At 47.4% G+C, this 13,786-nt stretch overlaps 1 protein-coding gene and 1 long non-coding RNA gene across 4 annotated transcripts in view; one reads left to right on the top strand and one right to left on the bottom strand.

Annotated features, from left to right (window-relative positions):
- The window catches only part of LOC112551908, a 5,670-nt gene extending 1,430 nt beyond the window's left edge, over positions 1-4,240 (bottom strand). Inside the window, exons 1-2 of the long non-coding RNA XR_003096247.1 lie at positions 4,181-4,240; positions 3,221-3,331 (exon numbers count right to left, since the gene is read on the bottom strand). This is a non-coding gene — a long non-coding RNA (uncharacterized LOC112551908). The remainder of the gene's footprint in view (positions 1-3,220; positions 3,332-4,180) is intronic.
- The window catches only part of SNRNP48 (small nuclear ribonucleoprotein U11/U12 subunit 48), a 19,286-nt gene extending 6,039 nt beyond the window's left edge, over positions 1-13,247 (top strand). For 2 of the 3 annotated variants that reach the window (XM_006016523.3, XM_025215587.1), the window contains exons 5-9: positions 2,746-2,934; positions 4,309-4,430; positions 6,700-6,827; positions 7,979-8,143; positions 10,490-10,812. In XM_006016523.3, coding sequence (XP_006016585.1) covers positions 2,746-2,934; positions 4,309-4,430; positions 6,700-6,827; positions 7,979-8,143; positions 10,490-10,529 — 644 coding nt within the window. In that variant the 3' untranslated portion in view covers positions 10,530-10,812. Of the gene's footprint in view, positions 1-2,745; positions 2,935-4,308; positions 4,431-6,699; positions 6,828-7,978; positions 8,144-10,489; positions 10,813-13,128 lie in introns of those variants that run through there. The other variant, XR_003096246.1, reaches the window with a different exon arrangement.
- The last annotated feature ends 539 nt before the right edge of the window (positions 13,248-13,786 follow it).

The following is a 13,786-nucleotide window of genomic DNA, read 5'->3' as shown; positions in this document are numbered from 1 at the left end:
TCTTTCCCTCAAATAATCCCTGGAGGAGAGCCCTCTTGGCTACCCAGATAAATGTCTAAGGGAAGAGCACCCAAAGAGAAGCTTGGAGGCCTTTTGATGGTAGTTTATGAACCAATTTAACCTAAATCAGGGAAGTCTGATACTACATCTATGCAGGTTTATCATAAACCAGTTTGGGACATTTTGAAAGTGGTTTATGTGCACTGAACTTCTGTTGTGATACAGATTTGAACCAGTTTCTGATCACTTCATACTGGTTTATGGGCGTGTGTAGATGAAACGAGGGGCATGTGTGCATGGCACTTTAAAGTGGGTTAAACCAGATGGGGCAACTGACAACTGACGCCCAGGAAAAAGCCAACCTATTAAATAGGTACTTTGCGTCAGTCTTTCATCAGTCCCATGGGACGCCCATCCCCGCTACAGGGCCGGGAAGTCCGGGTGAGGGCGATCCCCTGCCCTCCATTAATGCTGACTTTCTGAAGGAACATCTTGAGAAGCTGGATACCTTCAAGTCAGCCGGCCCTGACAATCTTCACCCCAGGGTACTCAAGGAGCTGGCGAGCATCATAGCCCAGCCTCTAGCAAGGATCTTTGAAAACTCTTGGCGCTCTGGTGCAGTGCCCGAAGACTGGAAGAAGGCCAATGTGGTGCCTATCTTCAAGAAAGGGAGGAAAGTGGATCCGGCTAACTATAGGCCCATCAGCCTGACTTCTATCCTGGGGAAGATCTTAGAAAAGTTTATTAAAGAGGCCATCCTTAATGGACTGGCCAACGCCAACATCTTAAGGGATAGCCAGCACGGGTTTGTTGCGGGTAGGTCTTGCTTGACCAATCTCATTTCCTTCTACGACCAGGTGACCTATCACCTGGACAAGGGAGAAGAGATTGATGTCATATATCTTGACTTCAAAAAAGCCTTCGATCTGGTGTCCCATGATCGCCTCTTGGAGAAACTGGCCAATTGTCGCCTTGGGTCCTCCACGATCCACTGGCTGGAAAATTGGCTCCGGGGTCGGACCCAGAGGGTAGTAATCGATGGAAGTCACTCATCGTGGTGTCCTGTGACCAGTGGGGTCCCCCAAGGCTCTGTCCTTGGACCCATACTGTTCAACATCTTCATTAATGATGTGGACACTGGAGTCAGAAGCGATCAGAACTGGCCAAGTTCGCCGATGACACCAAACTTTGGGGCAAAGTTCGCCGATGCACCCAGCACTCTTCCCTGCCTATGCAGGGGGTCAGACTCGATGATCTCAAGCAAATCCCGGGACGTCTCAAGCAAATCCCGGGACGTCTCTCAAGCAAATCCCGGGACGTCATTCTCCCCCTGTACTCGGCCTTAGTGAGGCCGGAGCTGGAGTACTGTGTCCAGTTTTGGGCTCCACAATTCAAAAAGGATGTGGAGAAGCTTGAGAGAGTCCAGAGAAGAGCCACGTGCATGATCAGAGGTCAGGGAAGCAGACCCTACGATGACAGGCTGAGAGCCCTGGGGCTCTGTAGCCTGAAAAAGCGCAGGCTCAGGGGTGATCTGATGGCCACCTACAAGTTTATCAGGGGTGACCACCAGCATCTGGGGGAACGTTTGTTCACCAGAGCACCCCAAGGGACGTTTCAGGCTGGACATAAGGAAGAATTTCTTTACTGTCCGAGCCCCCAAGGTCTGGAACAGCCTGCCACCGGAGGTGGTTCAAGCGCCTTCATTGAACACCTTCAAGATGAAACTGGATGCTTATCTTGCTGGGATCCTATGACCCCAGCTGACTTCCTGCCCTTAGGGGCGGGGGGCTGGACTCGATGATCTTCCGAGGTCCCTTCCAGCTCTGATGTCTATGAAATCTATGAAATGCTTTTGCACTGCTTTAATGGTGTTGGTGTTTGCATGCGTTGGTGGCGTATTGCACGTTAATTCCAGCTGCTACAGCACATTCAGCGGCATAACGCACCTTAAATGACTTTGGGGCGCAGCAAACTAAAACACCTCCAATGAGCTTTAGTTTGCTCCCCTACAGCCACAGAGCAAAGCCCTGGGATCCATGTGGCTCAGGGACTGTGCAGGCAGCCTGGCAGCAGCCAGGGAATGCAGGCTCCGTCAAAGGAGAAGGAAAAAAAAAGCAATGAGCCTGATCTTTTTCTTCTTTTTTTCCCTCTTGGAGCATGCTTGCCTGCATGAGCTGCGCAGGGACATGGTCCTTCCCTCAGCGGCTGCGGTACCCCCCTGGGGCTGCCTGAGCTGGGTGCCTGTGGGCAGGTGCCTCCTGGCGGGGGAGCTGCTGCTGCTGCAGAGGGAAGCACCAGCCTTCCCCCCAGCCCAACCCAGGGACTGCTCTGCCCGCCGGCAGCTCGCACTTCCCTCCCAACTGCTGGTGAGGCAGGTAAGACACAGATCTACATGACACGGGTTTACTTCACCCTAAATTGAAGCGGTGTTTTTAAATACCCACTGCTTCAATTTAGGACCCACATTTCATCTACACACACCCTATGTGTAACTTTTGTCCCTAGCCCATATGTCAATGATGTCATAAAGTAGATACCACTTACCTCCTAGAATCAGATACCCTAACATGCTTTTTAAGCCACCAACATACAGAGAGACTAGAGAAGTCCATCTTACAGCTGCATGGGGAAAGGTCATGATTAGAGTTCAGATTCATGGTGTTGCTGTTCCCCACAATGTTATCTTTGTGAAGTACTGTTGAGCTGGATAGTAATTTACATTATCTTTTTGCTTACAATCTTTAGGTGCTAGTTCTTTGCTGCCAATTGAAGTTCCCCAAAATCATAAACGTTTCATCTGTGACCTGTCTCAAGCTGATCGTCTTGCACTCTACGATTATGTTGTCGAAGAGACAAAGAAACAGCGGTCCAGGTCGCAGTTCACAGAAAATGACAGCGACCTTTTTGTGGATTTGGCAGCTAAAATCAGTCAAGGTTTGAGAAGTCATCCAGCTCTGGAGTCTGTCATCTTAAAATGTTGCTTTGTGCAGGCGGGTGGATTTGGTTGAAAGCCTATTAACGTTTGAATGTGTACAACAATGACCAAAATTGTAGGTTTGGTCATTGTAGTGTAGCGAAAGGACAAAAAAGGTGGCAAAGTATCCCAGAAAAGAGTTTGCAAATACTCTGTACTTTCTACTTTAAAAAGAAAATGATGGCATTTAAAAAATCAAGAAGATGCCCTCAACTTCCTGCAATTGAGTATTCTGTGTATACCTACCTGTTGGCTGTAATTTTGCAATTTCCTCCTTCCTCTGCTCTTTTGTGGTCCAAGCAGTACTATGGCTCTTCTCTTTGGTCTACCGCTTTCATCTTGGCAAGATGAGGGATCCTGCATGGAGCACTGACATTTAGAATTTGAACGTAGGAATAATGCATGGCCTTTTGGTACAAAGGAAATTCCTGAGGAAGAAATAAACCAGCAATGCAGCTCACAACTTTCCCAGTTATTATTAGGTCACACCAATATGTGTTTCTCCTCAAACACATAGACTGTCTCTGCACATGTATTGTATGTGCTTCTGGATTACCATGCACAGATCCCATTGTAGGATTCCACCCTTTGACTTCTGTATGTACACTTCCACAGCTCAGTAATGCAGGAATTGAAAATGAGGCTGTATTTCAGAGTTACTTTCTTTTGCAAGCTGCTGTAATGGACTGGCTCAGAGATCACATTTTAAAGGGTTGTATAGTTGCTTTGGTGTTTTGTGTTTCATCCCTCTTGTGGAATTGCATCATCTCCCTAAACAGGTTGCCATGATATAAATCGCTGGTCGCCAGCCTTTTTGACAAGCGTGCCCCAAGTTAAGTCCAGAGTACAAGTGTCACTCTAGTAATTGGTCACCTGCATTGCTTAGTGCTGTCAAATCCTATTGCCTCTGTGGCAACACTGAATTTGGTGCCACCTTCCCTTGCTGGTCCTGTGGAGTTCAACCCTTGATCCAGCACAGCTTCCACCCTTTCCCAGAGTGCTGCTCTAATGCCCTTCCCTTCTCTGAGTGCTACTCCAGCCCCAACTCCTGTCACTGATACCCCCTTTAACTCTGCACCTGGGCCTAAAGCCTACTGCACCAGGTTCCTATACTACTTGCAGCATGTGTGCTGCAGGTTACCCACCACTGGTATAAAGGGTAATACTGGAGAAACTTCTGTTTACAAGAACTCTGCACAAACTTACCTGTTGTAGCTCAAAGCAGTATTCTAAGACACAAGGGCTACACTGTCTTAAGCTCTGATGTGTTGCACCAAAGGTTGGTTTTATCTTGAAGTTGTCTAACCATTTATTTTATCCTGGCTTTGTTTCAGATGATAGTCAGAAAGGTCCAAAGTCTCATCTGGAAATCCTGGCAGAAATGAGGGACTATAAAAGACGCCGGCAGTCATACAGAGCTAAGAATGTTCATATAACAAAGAAATCATATACAGAGGTGAGTGTCCAGTAGGGGACTGAGTGCTCCTATGGACTTTGGAGTGTTTGTTCCAGCATAGTACGTACCCCCCAGCATGCCTCATTTGGATGAGTTTGAGCTGTTTTAATTATACTGCTGAGGCAGAAAAAGCTATTCTTCAAAAGGAACTGGTTTAACCCAACTAAATATTTATATAAATATGCTGGCAGTGGCATGGATCTTGAGAGGATCAGCTAATGTTATAAAGCATCTTTCTTCCCCTGGGGAGGCTGCCAGTGTTTCCTAGTGTCATTGGTGGTTGGTGTGTAATTTGTTCATTTGCCAACTTTGAAAAAAAGCCATAAGTGACTTAAAAATAGTTGAGGCTTAAAACTCTGTTTTCCTTATCCCAATTTCATCACTAATGCTTGAGGCTTTTAAAAGTGAAAGAATTAAAAAAAATCCAAGCCCCTTATGCAGAGAGACCTACTTAATTTGTTGTGTTGCAGATCTTGCGGAAACCACCAAATCCGCAACTGTCCACAAAATCAACTTAAAAAGAAAAACTTAAAATGCAGGCTTCCCAGTGGGGGGAGCATGAAGGGCTACCAGCATGCTAAGATGGTGGCCACCCCCTTGTCCTTCCTCATCCTGGGGCCTCTCTGCCAATCTGCAGCTTGGGGTGGGGCTGCCAGGAAATGTCCATGAAATCGGCCCTTCATACCACAATCAAACTGCAGAAATTCCTATGTCTAGCTATAAATTAGGTCCTTCTTTTCTTGTGTCCCTGTGACAAAGTATTTAGCAGAATTCAGAGATTTGTTGGAGTCTGACATGGTCATGCCATTAGCGGTTTTTCTGTGGCCTCAAACTCTCAACCTCAGGGCTTCTAACCCCTTACTCCAGTGTCCACACCAGAGCATGGTATGAATTAAGTAGGTGCCTACTTATCCATTGCGGTTTTTGTCCTTCAGCTGTGAGCAGTGAGATTAGATTAAATTATTCTAATTTATTGTCTCTGTTCCTGAGCTAGCTTGGTTAACAGAAACATTTAGGTTCAAAAAGAGAAGTTTTGTTACAAGTTCTAGATACATCATTACTAGAGGTGTACCAATATATCTGTCCCATATCAGCAATATAAGGAAAATTGACAGTATAGGCAGTTAGCATTTTTTGTCTGATGTGGCTGATAATGTCACTGATAAATGCCCCCGTGCATGTATGCAGCTGCAGTGCAACATGCAGGTGGCCAGGAGCACAGCCTGGCAGTGTCTGGCTGATAAGTCTGTTGTGGGGGGAGGTGCAGACCGAGGCCCCCATGGTGAGGGAGAGAGTGGGGCTGGGGCAGGTGCTACGCAGTTGGGGCAGGGCGCAGCTCGTCCTTGGGGGTGGGGGGTGGCTCCCTCTGCTGCATGCACCCTGGGAGCTTATGGGAGGCGTGCACTCCTGGATCTGTGCATGGGGTGGGCGAGGGCGGGCTGCCACTGTGGGTTGTGGCTGCACTGGGCTCTTCCCACTGGGCGGCTGGGCCAGGTTGTTTTCGGGGCGGGTGGTAGCAGCAATGGGAGGGGGGGCTACAGCAAATTTTGGAGTGGCTGTAGCCACCCTGTATCCACCTCCCAGCACTGCTTTTGCCTCGGGCACAGCCTGGTCCAGCCCTGCCCTGCCAGGAAGAGCCCAGCGTAGCCCTGGCCCCAGCCTGCAGCAGCAACCCACCCTTACCCCACGTGCAGATCTGGGGTTACATGCTGCCCAGGCCCTTCCAGGGTACATGCAGCACAGGATCCCCTCCCTGTGCCCCCAGATGAGCTATGGGTCCATTCCATGTAGCGCCTGCCCCAGCCCCACTCCTTCCCTCACTGTGGGGACCTTGATCTGCCCCCCACACCCCTTCCCTCCCCCCCCCCCCCTTTCCCACAACAGTCTTACCAGCTGGATGCTGCTCTCCAAGATGCCAGGCCACATATTGGCAATCGGATAGGTATTGGCCAGTACGGTCTCCCTAAAAATCAGCCATTAGTATTGGCCCAAAAAATCTCTGTCAGTGCACCCCTAATCATTACAGCTATTTTGAACATTTAATGTTTTTTTATGCAGGAAAGTTCCAGCAACCTTCATATAAGATCTCTTTCAAATGCTTTTACTAGAGTGCTTTTCAGCAAATTACTTTTTCCCCTCTTGTAATCGTTTAGCCTGAGAACCAAAAGGGACAGCTCATCTTGTGTCAAGATAATCCCCAGTTCTTGTCTTTTTTCTAACTGCAAGTTTTCTTCTCATTTACTTTGGTCTTTTTCTAATCTCTTCCCAGGTGATTCGAGATGTGATTGCTGTGCACATGGAGGAACTGAGCAGCCACTGGCAGGAAGAGAGTAGGTTGGACAATGCAGAGGTGTGTGAAGGAGGAAAATCTTCCATTCCAGCAAAATCTTCAGGAAGGTAAAAGCAAATACACATGCACCTCAGATCACACACCCAAATGCTTTCTCTACAAGACACAGTTAACCAGGACATGCAGAGCACCCCCATTCTTAGCGATACTGCAACAGTATGATAGATGCTGAGTTGGGTGAGAGACCTGGTACCAAAGTAGACTGTATAAACACATACCATGACAGCCCTTGCCTACGGAGCTTACAGACAGGAGGTGGGAGAAATAATGCATCCAGGGTGCTTTACAGAGGGGGAGCTGTGGAAATTGCTTGACTTTCCTAATATCACGTAGGCAGTTGGCAGCAAAGTCAGAAGTGAACACTACTTTTCTGAGTCCCAGTCCAGAGCCTTAACTGTGAGACTCTTAAAGAACAGTTGGAGAACAGCATTCAAAAACATGGTTGTTAAACCCCCTTCAAATTGCAGGGTGATTACAGAGCTGATGTGGCACCTAAACCTACATTTTATACTTCAATTTTTTTCCTCACAACCTGTCAAGTCCTTTTTAGTTGCAGAGACTTATGTTCTCCAGGTGAGGGGGGGCACGTTTTAATTAGAGCGGCTCTTGGGACCAACATGCAACGTCTTGTGTATTCAGTGTCCCACATTTCAAAATGGCACGGGTGCTTTAACTAAAGCTTGTTTAATCAAATCTGCTTCAACACATTCTAATCAGAATGTACTGGAGCTTGTGTTAAAGTGCCCTTAGGCACTTTGCCCTACTATTGCATTTGTGTATACTGGAGAAATACTGACAAGTAAGGAGGTTTAAAAAAAGAAAACAGGAATTCTACTGCATGCTTTATGTATGTACATCACTGTCAGTGTCACTGCCCAAGGCTTCACATTATTCCCAACGTGGACTTTGTAATTGGTAACATACATCTGATTTGTTTGCCTTCTACAGCAGAATGAACTTGGGGAAAAGAAATGTGGCTTGTCATGTGAGAGAAACCAAAACGAAAATAAAAGTTTTATTTCCAAGCTTTTTAATAGCACAAACGTTATAATATTTGTATAAAAGTCTCTTGCACGCTGAAATGCTGCAAGAGACTTGCTCAGCAGAAACAGATTAGATGGAGCTGATAAGTATTCCAATAGCCGCAGTGATTCTGAAGCTTTTTGTTACAGCTGAGAGCATTTTTTTCCCCCATCAGAAAGGAAGAGAGGAGGTCAGCATCAGTGGACTCTCGACAATCCTGTGGAAGTTCTAAGGATACTGATCGATCTAGACAGAGGAGAGATGCCAGCAGAAGCCCCGAGAAACGAAGGAGAAGTCGAGAGAGGGGCAAGGAGAGAGATTCCAGAAGAAAAAGAGAGAGGCAAGTCCTACCTGATTCTGGCCAACTGATTTGTATGTCACTGACTCGGGATGAGAATTACGGTGTAATGCAAGAACGCTGAGGAGTTTCTTGCAGAAACTTAAGGCTCAGTTTCAGGGGAAACCTAGGGGAATTCAGACAATGGCAGAATGGAATAACCTAGAAGAGTGGAGCTAGTACTTCTGTTCCTGCAGAATTTGCTGTGGGAACTATAGCTGGTATAGGTGTTAGGGTATAATCTTGAATGCATAGATGGCACCTCCAACTACATCATGTCCCTACCAGGATGCTGGTGTACTGGCTCACTACTAACCCAGAGAAAAGAGTGTCACTTATTCCTCACAAACAGCAATGGGTGTTCGCTGCTCTGTTTTAATGTGAGCTGTATATTATGGATTAACCACACCTTGTATTATTGATTGTCAAGCCAGTGCCATTTATTAGACTTGTCATCACTTCTACCATTTGCTTTACTTGGTGGTTTTCAAACTTCTTCCAGTCACAGAACTGTTTCATATCACTTCTGCAGACGTCTTACCCCTGACTCCATGGGCCGTGTGAGTTGATGTGGAGCCAAGCAACACAGTGTGGCAATGGTGGCTCACTGCCTCCCAGCCTGCTTGGCCTTTAACCCCAGTCTCTTTGTGGAACCTTTAATGACCTGTCATGGAACCCCTGGTTTTCATGGAACAGTTTGAAAACCACTTGCTTTACTGATAGTTTTGTCATGTCTGATTCATCCATACCTTTTCCCAGTTAAATGCTTTCCTGTGCTTCAAAACACCATTGGTCTCTAATTAATATGTGAGGCCAAAGCAACTGGCAGAAATAAAGAATGAGAAGCTCGTAGTACTAAACCAAAGGGAGGACTGTAACCCACATCTTGCAGCCTCTTGCACTTCCATGGAGTCCCAGACAATCCCCTGTGACATGGCACTGGGGCAGTTGTCAGTGCCAACATGGCCTAAATCAAGATCTGGGATTAAGCACTGTTGGATAACAGGAACTTCATCAAAACACGTTTGTGTATATTCTTGCCAGGTTCTCTGGCTTTTGTATAAAGTACCTGTGGGTATGAGTTTCTAAAACAGAAATAATTTGATGATGCACTTTGGGAAAGGAGTTAGGGGGCCTTCTTGTCTCATAAGTTTGAGTTTGTTACACAAAGGTTGGATGAGTAGTAGCACAGGCAGCCTGTGTGTGGCACATGGCAGCCTGGGGAGGGGACAAGCAGTATAGTAACAGATAGGGTAGGGGACAGAAAGCAGAGCAGCAATGAGGGAGGGGCAGGAGATGAGTTGTATTCAGGAGATGCATCCACACAAATTGCTTACTGTAGTAGACTAATTAGCTACAGAGCAAATGTTGCACATTGACACATGCACCCCTCTTAGGCTGAAGTAAAGTAATTTACTGTGCAGCAGGATGGTACGTGTAAATACAAGTACTATCCCACTGTGGAGTAAAAAACTGGCTGGTTGGGGCATGAGGGTGCTTCAGTGTGGGGGCTGCCTGCAGGCTAGTCCTGCACTGAAGCACCCTCGTGCCCCAGTCAGCCCCTCCACCATTGGTGATGGGTTAGGACGTGCATGCAGGTGTATGTGCACCCCCTGAGATTGGCCTTGCACTCCCTAGAAGCACCAGCTGTAAAACTGGAAGTGCTGGTGGAAGTGCATTTCCCGTTTCGCCGCTGGTAGTTCCTGGCTCGGCGATCGGCCACTGGTGGACCTCCCCACCCTCCTGTCGGCGATCTGGTGCCCCTCCCAGACTCGGGAGGCACCAGTCACCAGTGCTGTCCACAGCATGTTGAGTGGAGGGGAGCAGCCCTGGGCTATCAGGCTGACATCTTGGCCCTCTGCCAGTCAGGGCTGTTCCGACCCAGCTCAGCATGCTGCAGTCCTGAGCATGTATGTTAATGCACATCCAGAAGCAATAAACTTTGGTGCGATAAGGACCGGACCTTATTGCATCACATTAATATGCATGTGTAGACATGCCCAGGGAGAGTGCAGGGCTAACTTGTGGCACACCTGCCAAAAAGTTTGGCCCCCCACTGCTTTATACCATTGGTTCTGCAAGACGGACAGTTGCTTATGTCAGAATGGAGTATTGTATGACAAGCTTTCGATAACAATTTGCTGGAAATGTACTCTAAGTTTAAGAAGACAATAGTTCCTAAAGGATGTGATTAAATGGAAAGAGCATTTGTCAATCTTGTAAGACTTCAGGCTTCAAATGCAATGAAAACTGAAGGAACAAATGCTGTCTGTTAATTTTGGATGTAATGTTTGTATTGAGATCCCAGCAAGACATCAAATGTAATGACTTGCTGTTGTTTAATTTTAGGGATGAAGACAAATATCTGAGTCACAAAAGAAGAAAATAGGAAAAGGCAGCTGTAAAGGCAATGTCCATTGTGTTCACTGTTTGTTTAATGGAACAGACTGAAATTGTACAAGTCAGAAGACCTTTGCCTATCAGCAGCATGCTGGCAAGAGTGGCACCTTCATTACATTGGACTCACCACCACTGTGAGTCTACCAGCATTATGCTTCTGTGAAAACATGGCTGTAGTCTCATGTTTTGGAGTTCTTTTTATATCAGAAGTTGATATGTAATCTGTTGCATGACATGTGATTAATAAATATAATTTATTACATTGTTTCTAACTCAGTTGAGGTTTGTCTGCTAAGTGGAGTAAAGCAATGAGGATAAAGAAATGTTGCAGATTCACTTGCTTTGTGAGGATCTTCTCTCATCCAGGGCTTCAGTCACCCCACCAGAAACTTGAATGAAACTTGGAAAAAGAGTGCAAGTCAGGGACAGGGGCAGCCCAGAGTTACCATACTGGCTTTGGAGGCCTGGGTCCCAGGTTGAGTCACAAGTGACAGCATGTGGACTGCTCTCATTCTGTTTCAGCAGCCTCGTGTTAAGTGCCAATGTCTCATCTGGTGCACAGGCAAAGACTCTGGAGCAAGCATGGGGAGGGGGAATACAGCCCTATCCTGACTCAGTTTTCAGTGGAAAGCCAAGGGGACAGCCACAACATCTGGCTGGCTCCAGTGAATTCCTGAAATGCTGCAGGAGTGACATGAGGCAGGCACACACAAGCAAAGGCATCTGCTAGAATGTCTCAGGGCTGGCATAACTCTGGTTTGTGGCTCAGACAATCGCACCGTGGGATTACTAAGAGACTGGTAGTCCTCAATGACACATTCAGTAGCAGAGAGTGCTGACAACCTTATTTTAAGTTCTGCAACATGAGCTAGCCGTAGGCTGAGAAGGTCTTGGCCTAATGGGGCTGGAGCTACCACAGAGATTTGTGAAATGCAAAAGAATGCCTGTTGATCTTGGAATGAAGTTCTCAGAACCTCATGTTGCACAATTTTAGTGAGCACTGATTTTTACAATCAAAATGTTCATTTAATGTTTTGTTCCTTCCCATGTAGTTTCAGTGAAGATAACCTGAGTACATTTTATTTCAGAAAGGTGATAAGTGGTCTAATAACAATGTTCTGAACTACAAAATACAAAACACAGAGTATTCCATAGCCAGAGCTCTGCAGTGTGATTGTATAAATTTCATACCTGAAATCAAGAGAGAACTTGCATGTGGTTTATTCCAGAACAGCTGGCCAAGTACACAGATTGCAACAATATGAAGATAAGGAAAAACCAAAGCAATACATATTTCCAACTAAATTTGGGGTGAAATGTTAGGGGCTAAAATGAGCCCCCAAAAGCACAGGAAAAGACTTGTCTGAACTGCCTCAGCAACGGAGCCAGGAGGACTCCTCCCATTCTCCAAATCCAGGCCATGAGGCAACAGAGGCCCTTAGCCAAGGAGTCTGCCCATGGCAGAACAAAGCCAAAGCACACCTTTTTCTCTCTCTTTTGTATGGTGGCAGATCTCAACCTTCAAATCTATGAGCCACTGTCTGGTATTGTTGCTCAGTTTGTGGATTCCATCTGCCCAGCCTGGGCATTTGTAGAGATTGCAACTTCTCAAGTAATGGCTGTGCTGTTTGCTGGCCCACACAGCAGCTCAGATTTGAAAATGAAGACCTTTTGCAGCCAGCTATTTCTGAAGGTGGGGTGTTTTTTCACTCCAAGCAGCCTGGCCTGGCTCTATGATTTGGCACTGGGGTGCTCTCAGTAACTTCCCAGACCCTATCTCCCCTTCCCTCAGGAGCCCCCAGTGTCTGGTCTAGGTTGGGGGTTTTCCCAGCTTGGCCTCCTCCGGACCCACCACCTTCCCCTGTCTGTGTTCCCGGTGCCTCTTCCTGGGAGCCGGAGAATGGGGAGATCTCCCATCAGGTGGACTGTACCTGCTGCTGTGTTGGGGATCCTGCTTCATTGCACAGGAATCCTAGAGCCCAGAGCCCATTGCCAAGACAGGTAACATCACACTCCAGGAGCTAAGCCAGAAGTCAGGGGAGCTGGGCCTGGAAGGCCTGGGTCAGAGCCCAAAGGACCAGGATTCCCTGACTCTAGATGCAATGCCTAAATATTTTAAGGCAGAGAACCCCCCAAAAAGTCCCTGTGGGCACTCTGTGACACCCATCCAGCACCAGGGACCATGGGGAAGGGGTCTGTGCAGATAAGCCTGGCAGGGTCCCCCTGACTAAGCCAGCTCTGGGGAGCACAGATGGTCTGTGTGTGGCTTAGCCCAGCAGGGTCCTTCCAGCAGACATTGCCAAGGCAGCCTCATGAGCAGGCAGTTTGCAAGGTCTAAGCAGTGTGCCTGACTGCTAGAGGAAAATCCTGTGTGATGAATGCAGAAGGAAGTGAAATGAATCCCAGTCCCCTGGCACCAGTTTCTGACTGTGCACACCCCCAGAGCAGATCATATATGGAGGACCCACCTCCACGTCTGCAGGGATGACCCGTGCCAAGGGAACCTGGACACTGTGATTCCAGCTGTAATATTGTGGTTTCTGTGCATGGAGGTGGAATGATTCACTTCCCTTTTCTCCTGTTTCCAGGTTGATTTTCTGCGGAGTCAAGCCTCTACCAACTGATCCCAGGCCATTGAGGATCCACATCCCCTGCTTCCTGCCACTTTGCTCCTTTCCCTGCCCTTCATTTCCCCTCCTCTACAAAACACAGCCGGCATGGTTGCAGCACCCCCAGCTCGGGTACGGCCTCAGCATGCCCCTCTGTCTTGCTGTGGCAGATTCTGGCCTTTCAGAGGTCCTCACCCCAGAACCATGCCCAGGGTGAATCCTGACACCACTTTTCAAGGCTCCAGGGCTCCTGTGGAGGCATTTGAGAAACAAAGATGAATTCCTGGGATGGGGCTCTCCCTGTGAGTCACTGTCAGGAAAACAGCTTCCTCAAGGAAGGATGATGACAGAAGTGTTCCCTACTATAGACAGCCTGTGCCAAGAGAAGGAAGAGTTGCCTTACCTCCCCAGATGGGTAAAACAACCACGTGCCTTGTTAGCAGAGCCATGCCCAGTTCTGGTCCCCACACTTCAAAAAGGAGATAGAAGATCTAGAGAAGGGCAATGAGGGTGATTAGTGGCAGGAAGATGCTTCCGTGTGAGGAGAGACTAAGGAGGCCAGGCCTATTCAGTTAAGAGATGCTTGAGGCAGGGGAGCATGAGAAGGGTTTACAAAATACTAAATGGTGAAGAGAAA

Source organism: Alligator sinensis, unplaced genomic scaffold, assembly GCF_000455745.1.
Source record: "Alligator sinensis unplaced genomic scaffold, ASM45574v1 scaffold82_1, whole genome shotgun sequence".
Taxonomy (NCBI): Eukaryota; Metazoa; Chordata; order Crocodylia; family Alligatoridae; genus Alligator; species Alligator sinensis.
The sequence above is the reverse complement of the archived record's forward strand: the minus strand, read 5'-3'. Positions and strand labels throughout refer to the sequence as shown.